The sequence below is a fragment of the Phytophthora sojae genome (genome assembly GCF_000149755.1).
Source record: "Phytophthora sojae unplaced genomic scaffold PHYSOscaffold_2, whole genome shotgun sequence".
In the NCBI taxonomy this organism is placed as follows: domain Eukaryota; phylum Oomycota; class Peronosporomycetes; order Peronosporales; family Peronosporaceae; genus Phytophthora; species Phytophthora sojae.
Window position 1 is genome coordinate 10089413 of NW_009258116.1, and position 15087 is coordinate 10104499.

The 15087-nt window shown below is 54.5% G+C and overlaps 6 protein-coding genes across 6 annotated transcripts; 5 read left to right on the forward strand and 1 right to left on the reverse strand.

Moving 5' to 3' along the window:
• Positions 1-1054: 1054 nt before the first annotated feature.
• On the forward strand, positions 1055-3118 carry PHYSODRAFT_482248 (hypothetical protein; the record flags this gene model as incomplete). The annotated part of the gene is made up of 1 exon (XM_009522962.1): positions 1055-3118. The coding sequence occupies one exon, from the start codon at positions 1055-1057 to the stop codon at positions 3116-3118; it is 2064 nt and encodes a 687-aa protein (XP_009521257.1).
• A 541-nt stretch (positions 3119-3659) lies between these two features.
• On the forward strand, positions 3660-5822 carry PHYSODRAFT_487458 (hypothetical protein; the record flags this gene model as incomplete). Its single annotated transcript, XM_009522963.1, has 4 exons — positions 3660-3896; positions 3957-4361; positions 4443-4730; positions 4788-5822. 4 exons carry the CDS (start codon positions 3660-3662, stop codon positions 5820-5822), a joined length of 1965 nt encoding a protein of 654 aa, XP_009521258.1.
• Positions 5823-6532: 710 nt separating this feature from the next.
• On the forward strand, positions 6533-8926 carry PHYSODRAFT_480540 (hypothetical protein; the record flags this gene model as incomplete). The annotated part of the gene is made up of 1 exon (XM_009522964.1): positions 6533-8926. The coding sequence occupies one exon, from the start codon at positions 6533-6535 to the stop codon at positions 8924-8926; it is 2394 nt and encodes a 797-aa protein (XP_009521259.1).
• Positions 8927-9326: 400 nt separating this feature from the next.
• PHYSODRAFT_326921 (hypothetical protein) lies at positions 9327-9833 on the forward strand (the record flags this gene model as incomplete). The annotated part of the gene is made up of 1 exon (XM_009522965.1): positions 9327-9833. The coding sequence occupies one exon, from the start codon at positions 9327-9329 to the stop codon at positions 9831-9833; it is 507 nt and encodes a 168-aa protein (XP_009521260.1).
• Positions 9834-10046: 213 nt separating this feature from the next.
• Positions 10047-11649, forward strand: PHYSODRAFT_326922 (hypothetical protein; the record flags this gene model as incomplete). The annotated part of the gene is made up of 3 exons (XM_009522966.1): positions 10047-11120; positions 11200-11394; positions 11467-11649. 3 exons carry the CDS (start codon positions 10047-10049, stop codon positions 11647-11649), a joined length of 1452 nt encoding a protein of 483 aa, XP_009521261.1.
• A 155-nt stretch (positions 11650-11804) lies between these two features.
• PHYSODRAFT_297416 (hypothetical protein) lies at positions 11805-14266 on the reverse strand (the record flags this gene model as incomplete). Its single annotated transcript, XM_009522967.1, has 4 exons — positions 11805-12514; positions 12535-13115; positions 13219-13920; positions 14100-14266. The coding sequence occupies 4 exons, from the start codon at positions 14264-14266 to the stop codon at positions 11805-11807; spliced, it is 2160 nt and encodes a 719-aa protein (XP_009521262.1).
• Positions 14267-15087: the final 821 nt, after the last annotated feature.

Here is a 15087-nt window from a genome sequence, read left to right on the forward strand (position 1 = left end):
AGGGTTTTGAGTAAAGTGCCTATGTTTTGTTCATTTTGGACAAAAAACAGACTGAGTCAAAACCGAGTAGTTCGCCTACCCCTTCGCTCACCAGACCGAGAGCCAGTACCAGCCAGCCTGACCAGCCCTTAGGATTTCAGTATATGCAGATCGCAGTGAAGCAATGGAGTCGGTCTACCGGCATGCCAGCAGAGCGCGGTATTCATTGGGTTCTGGAGCTCCAAATGCCCATTGAACACTACCCCATACAGTATTAGCACAACTGGGACACTGTGAACAACCACTTCAAGTGTGCTGTACACTGTAGAAGCATCTGCGCAGTAGTCGACCACTGGAACTAGAGCTGTAATGCCCGTACACAGGAACGTTTGGATGGGTGGATGGGATGTTTACTGGACCATCCCGCAATCCGTGATCCTAAAACCCCAAACAGAACTTGAGATGTTGTATTGTACTGATACCATCCTTCTTGTTCTACATTGCCCCCCCCCCCCTAGTCTTCCCCTCTTTTCTACTTAAGTAGTTAGACAATGTGCATGCGCGGCTAATCGTTCAGTAGGAATGAGACGTTTGGTAGTCTTCATGATACCGTAAGTACAGTATCTATACACTTAGTAATTCGCAAGATGATGGCTGTGTACTACACAGTGTGTAGCCTTGTCCGATCCACCTTTCTACACCCGTGAATCGCGTGGTTTGTCGTCATCCCAAAATGGCGTCTGATTTGCTTTTTCCTGGCGTTGCCTCCAGGAAACGGGGGTGGCTCATTCCGAAGGTCCATGCCCAATCTCGTTTTCGATCCCAAAATCCCAGCGTATGCTTCCGGTTTAACTGATGGTTCAAGGAGACCCATATAATGTGTCATACAAAGCTTTGACAGCGCAACCGAACAACGTGCACGTGGTGTACGCGCGCCATGCGAACAGCAGAACACCCTAGGGATAAAACGTCTCAGAAAAAGTCTCCTCGGAAGAGATCTCGCTCGGCTTTCCAAAAGAATATATCTCACAATCCGATTCACCGTCGAGGCCGCAAAGCAAATCACACTCGAACGATGAACGTCCGTCTCGCCGCCTTCGTCGCTGCAATTGCCACCTTGGCCAGCGGAGCTTCTGCCGCCAGCTGCCCGTTCGGCTACGACAAGATCGCGTCTGTGAAGCAGCAGGACCGTCAGATTTCCACCGAGCTGTACGACGCCAAGAGCTGCGATGTGATCGACTACGAGCTGGTCAAGAAGGACCTGGAGGTCTTGATGACCAACTCGCAGGACTTCTGGCCGGCCGACTTCGGCCACTACGGCGGTCTCTTCATCCGTCTCGCGTGGCACTGCAATGGTTCTTACCGTCGCGCTGACGGCCGTGGTGGTTGTGACGGCGGCCGCATTCGTTTCAACCCGGAGCACAGCTGGGCCGACAACACCAACCTGGACAAGGCTCTGAAGCTGCTGGACCCTATCAAGAAGAAGTACGGCGACGCTCTGTCATGGGGTGACCTTATCGTGCTGTCGGGCAACGTGGCCATCAAGAGCATGGGTGGCCCTGTGCTCGGCTTCTGCGGTGGCCGCCGCGATGACGTCGACGGCACGAGCAGCCTGCAGCTTGGCCCGACGCCCGAGCAAGAGGCTGTGGCCCCGTGCGCCGTCGACGGCGACTGCAAGGAGCCCCTGGGCCCTACCACGATGGGTCTCATCTACGTGAACCCCGAGGGCCCCATGGGCAAGCCCGACCCTGCTGGATCGGCTCCTCAGGTGCGCGACACGTTCAAGCGCATGGGCATGGACGACCGCGAGACGGTGGCTCTTGTTGGCGGCGGCCACGCCTTCGGTAAGACGCACGGCGCCTGTAAGACTGGCGCCGGTCCTTCGCCGCTGGAGGACCCGGAGAACCCGTGGCCCGGAACCTGTGGCGAGGGCCCGATGAAGGGCAAGGGCAACAACACGTTCACGAGCGGCTTCGAGGGCCAGTGGACGTTCACGCCTACGAAGTGGGGCAACGGCTACTTCAAGGGCCTCACGACCCGCGAGTGGGAGAAGTACGAGGGCCCTGGTGGCCACATTCAGTGGCGTCCCGTGCCGGACACGACGCCACCCGTGCGTATGCTGACGGCTGACATTGCCCTGCTGCACGACCCCAGCTACAAGGCAATCTCGGAGGAGTTCGCGGCGAACCAGACCGCTCTGGACGAGGCTTTCTCGCACGCCTGGTACAAGCTCACGTCGCGTGACATGGGCCCCGTGGCTCGCTGCCGCGGCAAGGACGTGCCGCCTGCGCAGCCGTTCCAGAACCCGCTGCCGCCGACGCCCGCCAAGCTGCCGGTCTTCAAGGCCGTGCGCAAGGACATCAGCGCGCTGCTCAAGAAGAAGGTGAACGGCCTGACGAGCGACTCGACGGGCAAGGGCGCGGCCTACAACGGCGCGCTCTTCGTGCACGCGGCCTGGCAGTGCGCGTCGACGTTCCGCATCACGGACTACGCCGGCGGCTGCAACGGCGCCAAGATCCGCTTCGCGCCCGAGAAGGACTGGCCCGTGAACAAGGGCGTGGACCAGATCATTGCCGCGCTCGAGCCCATCAAGCAGAAGTACCCGACGCTGTCGACCGCCGATCTCATCGTGCTGGCCGGCCAGGTGGCTCTTGAGGACGCCGGCAGCTCCAAGATCGACTTCCTGGGTGGCCGCACTGACGCCACCAACGGCGACGGCTCGGACATCCTGGCCCCGCGCGAGTACTACAACTCGACGGTGACCGCCGTGCGCGACAACATCAAGATCCTCGGTGTGTCGCCTGAGGAGGCCGTGGCCCTGGCCGCTCGCCCTCGCAGCGCCGCGCAGCAGAAGACGCTCGGCTTCAGCGGCTCGTACAGCGCCAACCCCAGCAAGCTCTCGAACGAGTACTTCCAGGTGCTGCTCAACGAGAAGTGGACGGCCGTGTCCAAGAAGGAGTTCAAGGCCGAGGGCCAGAACATCTACATGATGGACACGGACCTGGCGCTGCTGGAGGCGCCCGAGCTCAAGGTGGTGGTCGAGAAGTTCGCCAAGGACCAGAACGCCTTCAAGAAGGTCTTCGCCAAGGCCTGGGCCAAGGTCATGACGGCCGACCACTTCAAGGTGGACAGCTACTAAGCACCTAGTGTAGTATCCTCGTGCAGTAGTTACGCTCCAACAGCAACCTTAAATCGATAGCGACGTACATATAGATGTCTTTGCCCACTCGAACAAAGTTGCTTTTTTTCACTTCAACTTCCAACAACCAATCATTCGCAGCCATTTGCAGCCAATCAACGCCCACGGTCTCACTTACCGCAGAGCTAACTCCAACAACAATGGCGTGGACGACGACGACTATGAAGGCGACGTGAATCGAGAGGAGCCGGCCGACTCGGAGGTTTTCAGTGATGGCAAGTGGCCGTTCGGGGGCGAGGGCCAGCCCACGGACGTCCCGGCACCATCGGGGCCGGCCTGCCAACAGATCAGCGAGATGCTGGCGCGGGCTGATAACAACGCAGGGGAATATTCCTTCGGAGGGCAAGCGGCCACGCTCCCAGCAGTCCCTGGACTCTATGTCGATGGAGTGGGGCTCGTCCCCGTCCCCTTGACGGAGGAGCACGCAACGAAGCTAATTGCCACGTGTGACAAGTCCCCCTTTGGGAAGAGGTTGAGCACTATGATGGACGAAAGCGTCCGCAAGAGCTGGCAACTGGCGCCGGACCAAGTGGAGATCAAGAACCCAATGTGGCAGAATGGAATCGCAACCTTTACTGAGATAATTGCGGATCGTTTGGGCTACAAGGGCGTGCCGATGCAGTGTCTTCTGTACAAGCTTCTGGTGTATGGGGAAGGAGGTCACTTTGTCAAGCACCAGGATACGGAGAAGGAGGACGGAATGGTGGCGACGTTGGTGGTGCAGCTGCCCAGTGTCCACGAAGGAGGAGACCTTGTAGTGTATCGACGTGGAGAGGAGAAGTACCGTCACGATTTCGGGAAGAGTGACGGCACGGCGGCGTACCTGCCGCACTATGCGGTGCACTTCGCGGATGCGGAACACTCTCTGGAGCAGGTGACCAGCGGGTATCGACTTGTACTCGTGTACTCGGTTTGCTTGCCACCGACAATGCGTCACCTGATGAGGAGCCACGACCAGACACTGAGTGAGGAGCTGGCTGGAGTGGTGAATGCTATGGGCCAGGACGACGAGTCGTTCGCGCTTCTGCTGTCCCATGAGTACACAGAGAAAAGTATCGGTGAGCTCGGCTCGCGTGCACTGAAAGGTGTCGATCGCGCAAGATTCCAAGCTCTTGAAGAAGCCAACGCTGTGGTCTCCCCAGCGAAAAGACTGCAATTTTTTATTGCACAGCTGGAACTTGATGTCAATTACTACGACGATGGAGGAACCTAGGAGGAGAACGAACGCTACGAGAACATCAAGTGGTACTCGCCAAGGGGGGAGAGTATTGCTCATTCCATACGATCCAAGTTGGAGCTCAACTTCCTCAACCCGGGGCAGGAAACGTTTTCTGGACTATGGGCAAACCGTGGTAACAGCACATTTGAGGGATACCTCGGTAATTCTGGAGCAACGAGAAACACGACCTATTCGCGGTACGCTGTCGTTGCGTGGCCTGCGGCTCAGGGTGTGGAGAATGCTTTCAAGTACATCAACGTTAACGCGGCTGTTGGGGCCCTCCAAGCGCAGAGGCCAGTTGACGCTGTGCTCCTTCGCCGGTTTATGGAGGTGGTTAGTGCTAAGTTAGCGGCGCCACGTGAAGGGGTGAATTCGTGGGATCATCCGAAGACTGTTTCCGTTGGCTTTTGCTGCTCGTTGTGCGAGCTGTTGGTGGATGCTGGAGATCCGGCTTTGGTGCACTTGTTCTTCAGCAATTTCGTAAATGGCCTGAACCAGTATGACAAGAAGGATGACCTTGTTGATGGACTCATTGCACTGGCTGGTCGGTTCGATTGGAACGATATTGGCCAAGTCTTGCTGGGTTTCTTGGACAGAACTATTACAGCTGATCCCATGCGCATGAGTCACTACTACTCTCGCGTGGCCAGCAATGCCGACGATTCAGGACTGAGAATGGCGCTACGAATTGCTGATGGTTTGAACGCTGGAGCTGCTCAACAAGCTCTAATCCGAGCAGCAGCGGAGAAAGCCGCGCAGCTTCGCGGGGATGAGTTGAGCAAGTCCAGCGTCGTTGGATTGCTGTGGAAACGGGCCATTGGATGCGGTGACATGGATATATTCAGCATCGTCGCAAATAAGTTCTCGGACACCAAGCCGAGCCTGCTGCAACCAGTCATTGAAGCGTTTTCGCAACATATCGCTGTCGTTGACGCGTCCGATAACAAGTTCGCTGTTCTAGCCTCCATCGCCGCCAAGAGAATTGACTGGCTGAATACCCAGCTCCAATCCATGGGTCAACCGTTCTCGTGGGAAATGCCGGATGCGCATTTCCCTGACAACGCTCATATCCAGGCATTTCTGCGAGGCCCCAACGTCTCTATGGACACCATCGGCGTGCGCCATTTTAACGGAATTGGTCATGCGCGCAACTACGCTGCCAAGTGGATGCGCGAGAAGCAGGTGAACGCATCATTCACGCTCGAGCCGGAGGGCCGAGGCCAGAACGCGTACGTGATCATCACCAAGACGCGCTCGTGGTTTTCTGAAAACCAAAGAAAGCTGGTCGAGTACATGGCTGAGGTGAAGCAGTTGCAAGATCGCTACGGTGGAGATGTCACTGGTAACGCCAGAAAGCGCGCGCGCGTGGATCAGCCGAATACCATACCTGAAGGCATACCTTCACTAATGTCATACCTTCAGTAGTGAAAAGAACACACAGGTTCTAGTCTTTTTAGTGCTCATTCTGCAAGTTGATCGCCGAGTGCAAGTAGTTGGGAGGACACTGAACACGATGATGAAGGGCCTATACCGCTTCGACAGTTCTACCAAGGTACAGACTCACAGAAGAGGAGTATGAGAATGCTAAAGCTGCAGTGATGATGAAAAAGATTTCGTCCGTGGTGTAATTAATCAATACAGTGAAGCCAAGTTGCTGTCAGGGGTGAGAAGAGCGCCGTGGAACAAAGACCTTTGCTTCGAGCAACAACCGGAAGCAGCAGGAGGCGTCGTTTGTCGTGGAGGCTCACGAGAACAAAGAACTGTTCGTGACGATCACGAAGACGCGCGAGTGGTTTGACGGCGTCCAGAAGAGGCTGGCTCGATACAAAGAGGAACTGGGACAGCTGACGGAGCAGTACCAAGCTCCAACGAAGAAAGCGCGCCATAAATGAGCTTTTCAGCCCAAACGGGAAAGGTTGCAGGACGCTGGAATTGTTTTGTTGTCGTTGCCGAAATATATGCTGAACTTTTGCTATTAATGTCCACTCTTGGAGCACTAAGCCATCCATCCATCAGATCAATCATTTCCGCAAAAACTCGTATTTTTTTTGAATGGCTGGAGTTGATTGGCCTCTTTGCTAAGTTTTCTCTTTTCTTCTTCTCACCCACTTCGCATTTTTCTCGCTGGTCAAGCAATGGATTCGGTGGAAGAAGATTTTGAAGATGGCGAGTGGCCATTCGGAGAATTTGGTGAGCCCGGAGAAGTGTTGTCTCAATTTGGGTCAGCATGCACCAAGATCAGTGAACTATTGGCTTCCGCTGACAAAACGGCGGGAGAATACTCGTTTGGAGGGCAAGCGGAGACGTTGCCTGTTGCTCCGGGCATTGTAGTAGATGGGGTGGGGACAATTGGCGTTCCGTTGAGCCAAGAGCAAGCTGAAAAGTTGATCACGAAGTGTGAGAAGTCTCCTTTCGGACACAACTACAACACCAAAATGGACGAGAACGTTCGTAAATCCTGGCAGCTGGCACCGGATCAAGTGGAGATCACGAACACACTCTGGGCTCCTGGCCTCGAGGAACTCACTAAAACTATTGGCCAGCGCTTGGGATACGACTCGGTGCCACTTGAATGTTCCCTCTACAAGTTCCTGGTCTACGGAGAAGGCGGCCACTTCGTCAAGCACCAGGACACTGAGAAGGAAGAAGGCATGATTGCCACCTTGGTTGTTCAGCTGCCAAGTATCCATGAAGGGGGAGACCTTGTAGTGTATCGCGGCGGGAAAGAGCGATACCGCCACGACTTCGGTAAGGCAGAGGGAACAGCGGCATTTTTGCCACACTATGCAGTTCACTACGCTGATGCGGAGCATGCCCTGGAAGAGGTTACGAAGGGATACTGCCTAGCTTTGGTCTACTCGATATGCCTGCCCTCGACGATGCGGAACCTGAAGAAATATTCTAACTCCCCCACCAGTGACGACCTCGTGGATGCTATCAGCGAAATGGTCGAGGGGAAAGAGTATTTTTCATTGTTCTTGGAGCAGGAGTACACCGCGTACAGCATTGAAAGTTTCGGCACCGGGGCACTGAAACACATTGACAGTGCGAGATTTCGGGCGCTGAATGAAGCGAACGCTGCCGTTCCTGACGACAAGAAGCTGGAGTTTTTCCTCGCCAAGCTGTCGCACAAGGTCACCTCGGGTCCGAAAGACGGGTACAATAGTTTCAGTGGCTGGAAGGGAATGTTGCGCGAGCAATCCATCGACTGGTATTCTTCGAGTGGAGAGTGTCTAGAAAACACGGAGGATGAAAAGTTGGGCTGCTTCCTCAATTTCTTGAATCCGACCCAAGCAACTTTCGCTCAACTGTGGGGGCGCTACGGAAGCAGTACTGAAATACCCTACACCGGTAACGAGGGCCCTACCAAGCACACGGAGTACTCCAGATTCGCGCTTGTGGCGTGGCCGGCAGTGCAACGCGTTGAGGCCGCACTGGAGATTATGTCTGTGGAAGTTGCTGTCGAGGCTTTGATGGCTCGAAGACCCGTTGGTGCCGCGGACCTTCGCGCGTTTCTTGACAAGGCAAGTAAGCGGATGGCTGCGGCTAAAGGCAAATGGGCGAACAAGGAGAAGGCGTCAGTGAGGTTTTGTCGGTCTTTCATCGAGTTGCTGATAGAAGCTGGAGATCCCGACCTGGCGACGTTGTTCGTCACCAGGTTTTGCCCCCGCCTTGGTCTGTTAAATGAGAATACGTCCCTTATCCCAGGGATAACCAAGATCTTGAAGACATTTGATTGGAATGAGATTGGGGCGGCGATGCTGGATGTGCTCAGGGAAAAGAATCAGGAGTTCCTGAGGAACGGAGACTCGGCACTGGAACTGACGCTGCAAGTACTTGACGGATTGGACGATGGAGCTGCTCGGCAAGCGCTACTCAAGCTGGCGATGGCGTTAACTATAGAAGCTGATACCAAGCCGCCTCCTAGAGGGGTCAAGCCGGTCGATTTGAACTCTCCCAAGGTCACTGGAATCCTGTCGAAGCATGCTCTCGGCGCCAGTGACAACAGTATATTCGAGACATTGGCCAACCACTTTATGCAGAAAGACCCGAAGGATCTGGGCCCAATGCTCGAGGCTTGTTCCCAGTATGTTGGCGACCTGGACGAAGAGAGTGATCGATTCTCTACACTCGCGGCGATTGCGGCAAAACGGATCGAGTGGTTGAAGAGCGAGATTCAGCGATTGGATAGAGCGTTCTCTTGGGAAATGCCCGATGCCGTGTTCCCCGAGAACCCGAAGATTGAGGCGTTTCTTCGTGGTACTGACACCTCCGTGAACACTGTGGGTTTGAAGGCGTTCAACAGTCTCCCGGAAGCGCGGAAGTACGCTGCAGACTGTGTGCAAAATGGGGCGTCCTTCACCATGAAACCTGCTGGGAAAGGCAAGAAGGCGTTCGTGACGATCACGAAGACGAGGAAGTGGTATAATGATTGCCAGAAAAGTGTGCGCGAGTACCAGACCGAGGTGGAGAACCTGGTGCAGCTATACAAGTTTGGCAGCCCAGCGAAAAAAGCACGCACCGAGTAATATGTCGGCAGTTCTTAGCGATGGAGCTTGGCTCTCCGTTTTCTTTTTTTTGTTTAAGCAATGTGGTTTTCATCATTTTCGCAATGTTAGTGGTTTCCGCACGCTATCTATCTGCAACCGGTTTAGAAGATCACATTTCTTCTCACATATTTTCAACCAAAATCAGCCAAACCTGTCGAAACCGAGTGAGTGAGCCGCCAACTGCTCGACCCTGAGCAATCCATCCGTGGATCCATCAACTGCCAATGGATATTCACGCCGGTCGATAATTGAATGGTTCATCAATCAATATTTGATGGACTGGTCTGGATGTGTATCCCATAGAATGACTGGTCTTGACGAAAGCTTTGGAAAATGCAATGCATTGTCCTCACTTCGCATTTATCGCGGTCGTTCGGCAATGGTGTCAATTGAAGAGGATTTTGAAGAGGGCGACTGGCCGTTTGGAGGAGAAGGCGAACCCGGAGACGTGCATGTTCCAAGTGGGCCAGCGTGTATCAAGATCAGTGAAATTCTCGCTGCCGCTGATGAAAACGCCGGCGAATATTCTTTTGGAGGGCGAGCGGACACGTTGCTAGCCGCACCTGGCCTTGTCATCAAGGAAATCGGGACAATTGGGGTCCCGCTGGGCCAAGAGCAAGCTGAAAAGCTGATCGCGAAGTGTGAGAAGTCTCCTTTCGGACACAACTACAACACCAAAATGGACGAGAACGTTCGTAAATCCTGGCAGCTGGCACCGGATCAAGTGGAGATCACGAACACACTCTGGGCTCCTGGTCTCGAGGAACTCACTAAAACCATTGGGCAGCGCTTGGGCCACTTGAATGCTCGCTGTACAAGTTCCTGGTCTACGGAGAAGGCGGCCACTTCGTCAAGCACCAGGACACCGAGAAAGAAGACGGGATGATAGCCACCTTGGTCGTTCAGCTTCCAAGCGGGTGACCTCGTAGTGTATCGCGGCGGGAAAGAGCGATACCGCCACGACTTCGGCAAAGGAGAGGGTACCGCGCCATTTTTCATGCATTATGCCGTTCACTACGCTGATGCTCAACACTCCCTGGAACAAGTCACGAAAGGTTTTCGCCTCGCTTTGGTCTACTCGATTTGCCTGCCTTCGACGATGCGTTACCTGGAGAAAGACCCCAACTCCCCCACCAATGATGACCTTGCTGACGCGATCAGCGAGATGGTTGAGGGGAAAGAGGCGTTTGCGTTGCTGCTGGAGCAGGAGTACACCCCGAAGAGCATTGGAAATCTGGGCACCGGAGCTCTGAAGCACGTCGATAGTGCGAGATTTCGAGCGTTGGGCGAGGCGAATGCTGTCGTCCCCGTGGACAAGAAACTGGAGTTTTTCATTGCGAAGCTGTCCCACAAGATTGTCTCGTGTCCCGTCGGAATGTATGACAACGACTGGCGAGAAGAGGAGCGCAAGCAGTCTATCCATTGGTATTCCACGAGTGGAGAGGATCTCGGACGTAGCAGAGACTCCAAGTTGGAATGCAAGCTCAATTTCCTGAATCCTGCCCAAGCGACTTACACGCAGATGTGGGAACCTCATGGTGACAGCAATGAAGAGCCGTACACGGGTAACGAGGGTCCGACCCGGAACACAAAGTACTGTAGATTCGCTATTGTGGCGTGGCCGGCTGCCCAACATCCTGAAAATGCACTGAAGGCGATGTCGGCGGAACTTGCTGTCGAGGCATTGATGAATCGACGACCGGTTGACGCGGCAAAGCTACGCACATTCCTCGACGGGGCTAGTAAGAAGCTTGGTTCAGGGAAGACGTTTAAGACCTGGGCGAGTGACAAGAAGGCGTCAGCGAGATTCTGTCGGTCGTTTTTCGGGCTGCTGGTCGACGCAGGAGACCAAGAGCTGACAACGTTGTTTCTCACCAACTTTTGTCCTTCTCTTGGTAACTTGAGTGAGAATACGACTCTTATCCCAGGGATAACGAAAGTCGTCAAAACATTTGACTGGGGCGACATTGGGGCGGCCATGCTGCCCGTGCTGGGGAATAGAACGGATGAGTATCAAGAGGAAGATTTTGGGGAGACGGAGCTTGAGATGACGCTGCAAGTAGTTGACGGATTGGACAATGGAGCAGCCCTGCAAGCTGATACAGCCCATTTGAATTCTTCCAAGGTGATTGGAATCCTGTGGAAGCACGCTATCCTCTCAAGCAACAACGACGTCTTTGAGACGTTGACAAGCCACTTTTAAGGAGAAATACCCGGGCGAACTGGGCCCAATGATCGAAGTGTTTTCGCAGTATATTGGTGACCTTGACGAGACAAGTGAGAAGTACACAGTCCTCGCCTCCATTGCCGCCAAAAGGGCGAAGTGGCTGAAGGGTGAGATCCGCCGCTTGAATACGAAGTTTTCATGGGAAATGCCCAATGCCGAGTTCCCTAAGAACCCCAAGATTGAGGCGTTCCTTCGTGGTCCCGACACCTCCATGAAGACGGTGGGTTTGGTGTCGTTCAACAGTCTTCCTTAAGCGAGAAAGTATGCGGCGGATTGTGTGCGAGAGATGCAGAATGGCGCGTCGTTCACCATGAAACCTGCGGGAAAGGGAAAGACGGCGTACGTGACGATCACGAAGACGAAGAAATGGTATAACGACCGCCAGAAAAAAGTGCGTGAGTACCAGATCGAGAGAGCTAATCTGAAGAAGCTCTACAAGGAGGGAAGTGCGACCAAGAGAGCGCGCACGGAGTAGTTTGGCGGTAGTTGAAAGTAATGGGAGTTCATTTCTATTAGTTTCACTTTTTTTTTTTACTTCCATGGCACTAACCTTACGAAAGCAAAAAATGGATGCATTAGTAAAAAATGGTTACGAGTCCTGGATTCCTTACTACTTACTATGCAATGGTACTACGTGCTCACCTCTACGTGTTTGTTGTGAACGGACTGCCTTCTCATGGAATCCACAGACCGGTAGGAAGTCTCGCCATCTCCACCGAAATACCCGTCCATCCAGTCCAGCCGCGCCTCGTTCAGCTTGGACCAGTGCGTGTGGATAACTTGATCCGCCACAAGACAGATAGGAACACCGTTCATCCTCCTGTTCGTGTGAATGAGCTCGTACGTCGTCACCGTCAGGTTGAAAAAGTTGAGAACCTGCATCAGTACAATGCGCGCAACGAGGAAGAGCGGGAGATCCCGGTATCGAAACAGAATCGTCGAAGATAGAACGAAACCGCAAGCTTCTAGCTGCCCACGCGTCGAGAGCACGGCCTCCCCTGGCATCTTCACGTAGATTCCCGTGCTGCAGTCGTAGAGGCCAATATTGCATGATCGGTCATCGAGAAACCGCGTGAAGGAGTTCACATCGGGCGACAAGGACTCGCGTTTCCCCTTCACTTGAAAGTACACCCTCGTGCTGGCCCCAACCTTGGACGCGCTACGAACGGAGGCTTGCAGCATCGCATGAGCTGACAATCCGATCAAACAGGCTCCAATGATCACAATGGTGAGAACGACGGTGTACACACTCAGCGATGCTTCCATGGCACACACGGTCGAACAGCGGCAACCGGAATACTTGGTCAGGTCGCTAGCTGAAACCGAGCGCATGCCTGTGGCTAGCAGAACGCGTGTTGACCCCGACACTGAATCGGAACGACTGACCAGATAGAGGATGATCGACACGAGGAACCCATCACGTGGGCGAAAGTTGGCTCCATCTCTTGCATCTTCAGATCCCCCGCACGCGCGAAGACGATATTAATCGCCAGCACCACCACCAAAGTACCACAGCCGAACGCTCGCAGCACAGCTTGGTTCGTATCAGCTCCCACCAGCAAGTCAATCGTCAACTGCTTGCGCCACTGCATCATACTCAGCACCATTTGGGCGACCAAAATGAAGTTGTAGCTGCTGCGCACCACCTTGGCAATTGTACACGACGGGGTTGCGTTCATTACCTTCGCCCAGGGAGAGATGAAGGTGCATTTGAGCTTGAACCAGCCGCGCGCGCTCGTCACGTACGCCGTCACGACGAGAGCTAAGATCTGCAGGTTGATCAACCGGCGAATGCTAAACGTGCTGTCCACAGTCACCTCGTTCACCTTCTGATTCACGAAGTTGTGTCGAAGTACTTCTCCTGAGGTAGTCTGCTCTACCGTCCACTCGGACAGCCAAAGCTGGGTGAATAACAGAGCTGCACTCGCCAGACCTGCTGCACTGAATCATGCGCCACGGAGCTGGGTACGAGAACGTGCGCTGCGCTCCATCCGAGTTGAGATCAGCCACGGCGCCTGACATCCCCAATGGCGATTACGCGCACCCGAAAGTGTCCCTCTTTCCACCGAAGAGTGTGAACCCTCCACAATCTTTCTCAACCAGCAACTGCTTCGAGTACACCGTCACCAGACGAAGATACTCGGTGTTGCCCTCCGTCATCGCGTAACGAGCTTCACGCGTTGCATCGTAGCAGGAACTCTCGACAGGATTTAGGTTTCCATCCAGGAGGGACACGATCAACATGGCGCCCGATACGCGCGACGGATTGAGCTCTCCCATGGTGTCAGGGACGTAAAACTCAGTCGATTGGAGTCGAAGTCGGACGTGCGTGGCTGAACCTTGTAAGCACGAACCAACCACACCGAATGCTGCGGAATCCCCAGCACTCAGCAACGTTTCAATCTGAATGGCGCCTTCAGCGTCCACACCACCGAAGTACACGCTCTTGTCAGCTGCGAGACCGAGGATGGCAGCGCTGACCGATAGCATCTTGGCCGAGTCTGCGGTTGTCTGGTTCACCACATACGGACGAACAGACTCAAATGTCGACTGCGGAATCGCGCGTAAGAGGTCCGTCGTTGCAGTGGGTGTCGCCCCAGATAACAGGATGGCTTGAAGGTCACCGCAGTCGAGTTTGCGAGGCGCGAGCACTTGGTAGTGATCGTTCTCGAACGCAAAGTACGAGAGTTCTTCGTACCGGTCGCCGTGTCCGTCTCCAAAGATGCTTTTGAGGTACCAAGATGAGCTGTAGAGCGAGCGGCCAGAGCCCCATGGCGGCGATGGAGACGAGAGCGAGTTGGCGCAGTCGACCGCAGAAGGTGAAGAGGTTTCTGGTCGCAAAGTGCGTCCACAGCAGCGTCAATCGGCAGGAACCTCAACGCCATTTTGGCATCATCTACCGCTCGCCAAGCCACTAGAGCGCACCTCGAGTACGTATTGACTCGAGTAGACCCTTCATTCCCGGTATACCCGCCTTCCTTCGTCGTTTGCCCATACGCGTCCCAGAGCTCGGCTTGTGTTTTGCTATCGGGGTTGAGCAGATTGATCTTTCGCGTGGAGTTTCGGACTTGGCCCAGGTCTTCCCCCGTCATTGAGTACCAAGTGATCGACTCGTGGTGACCTTGTTTCTGTCTGTCGTACCCAATGTCGTAATACAAGACGTCGTGGGTCAATTGGGCAATGAAGAAACGTAGCTTCTTATCAGGAGCGACAAGCGCGTGGCCCCTTCAAGGGCGTGGAATCTAGCGCGGTCGACACCCTTAAACACACCATAGCCGAGGTTCACGATACTTCTCGTGGTGTACTCGTGACAAAGCAGCAGCGCAAACAGGTTGTCCTCCTCTTCGTCGTCTTGAGCATCTTCGTCGTTCTCATCTTCTTCTGCCTCCACCTTACGTTCGCGCTCGCCTTCGCTCTTCTTGTCCTTTGTGCCATCGTTGCCCATGCTCGCGATCGCCTTGGCCAATTCTTCGCTCAAACTTTGGTTCTCCTTCCTCTCCAGGTGACGCATTGTCGCGGGTAGGCAGATCGAGTAGACGAGAGCGAGGCGAAACCCCTTTGTCACTTGCTCCAGAGCATTCTCAGCATCCGCGTAGTGCACTGCGTAATGCGATGCGTAGGCCGCACTGCCGTCGGACTTGCCGAAATCATGACGATACACCAGCTTCCCATCCCGATAAACCACCAAATATCCGCCTTCGTGTGCACTTGGCGGCTGCACCAACAGAGTTGCAATCATCCCGTCTTCTTTCTCCGTGTCCTGGTGCTTCACGAAGTGGCCTCCTTCCCCGTACACCAGCAACTTGTACAAGAAACACTCGAGCGGGACGTCCTGGTAGCCCAACCGGTCTGCAATCACCTTCCGTAGTATATCGATCCCAATCTGCCACTGCGGGTTGTTGAACTGGGCGAG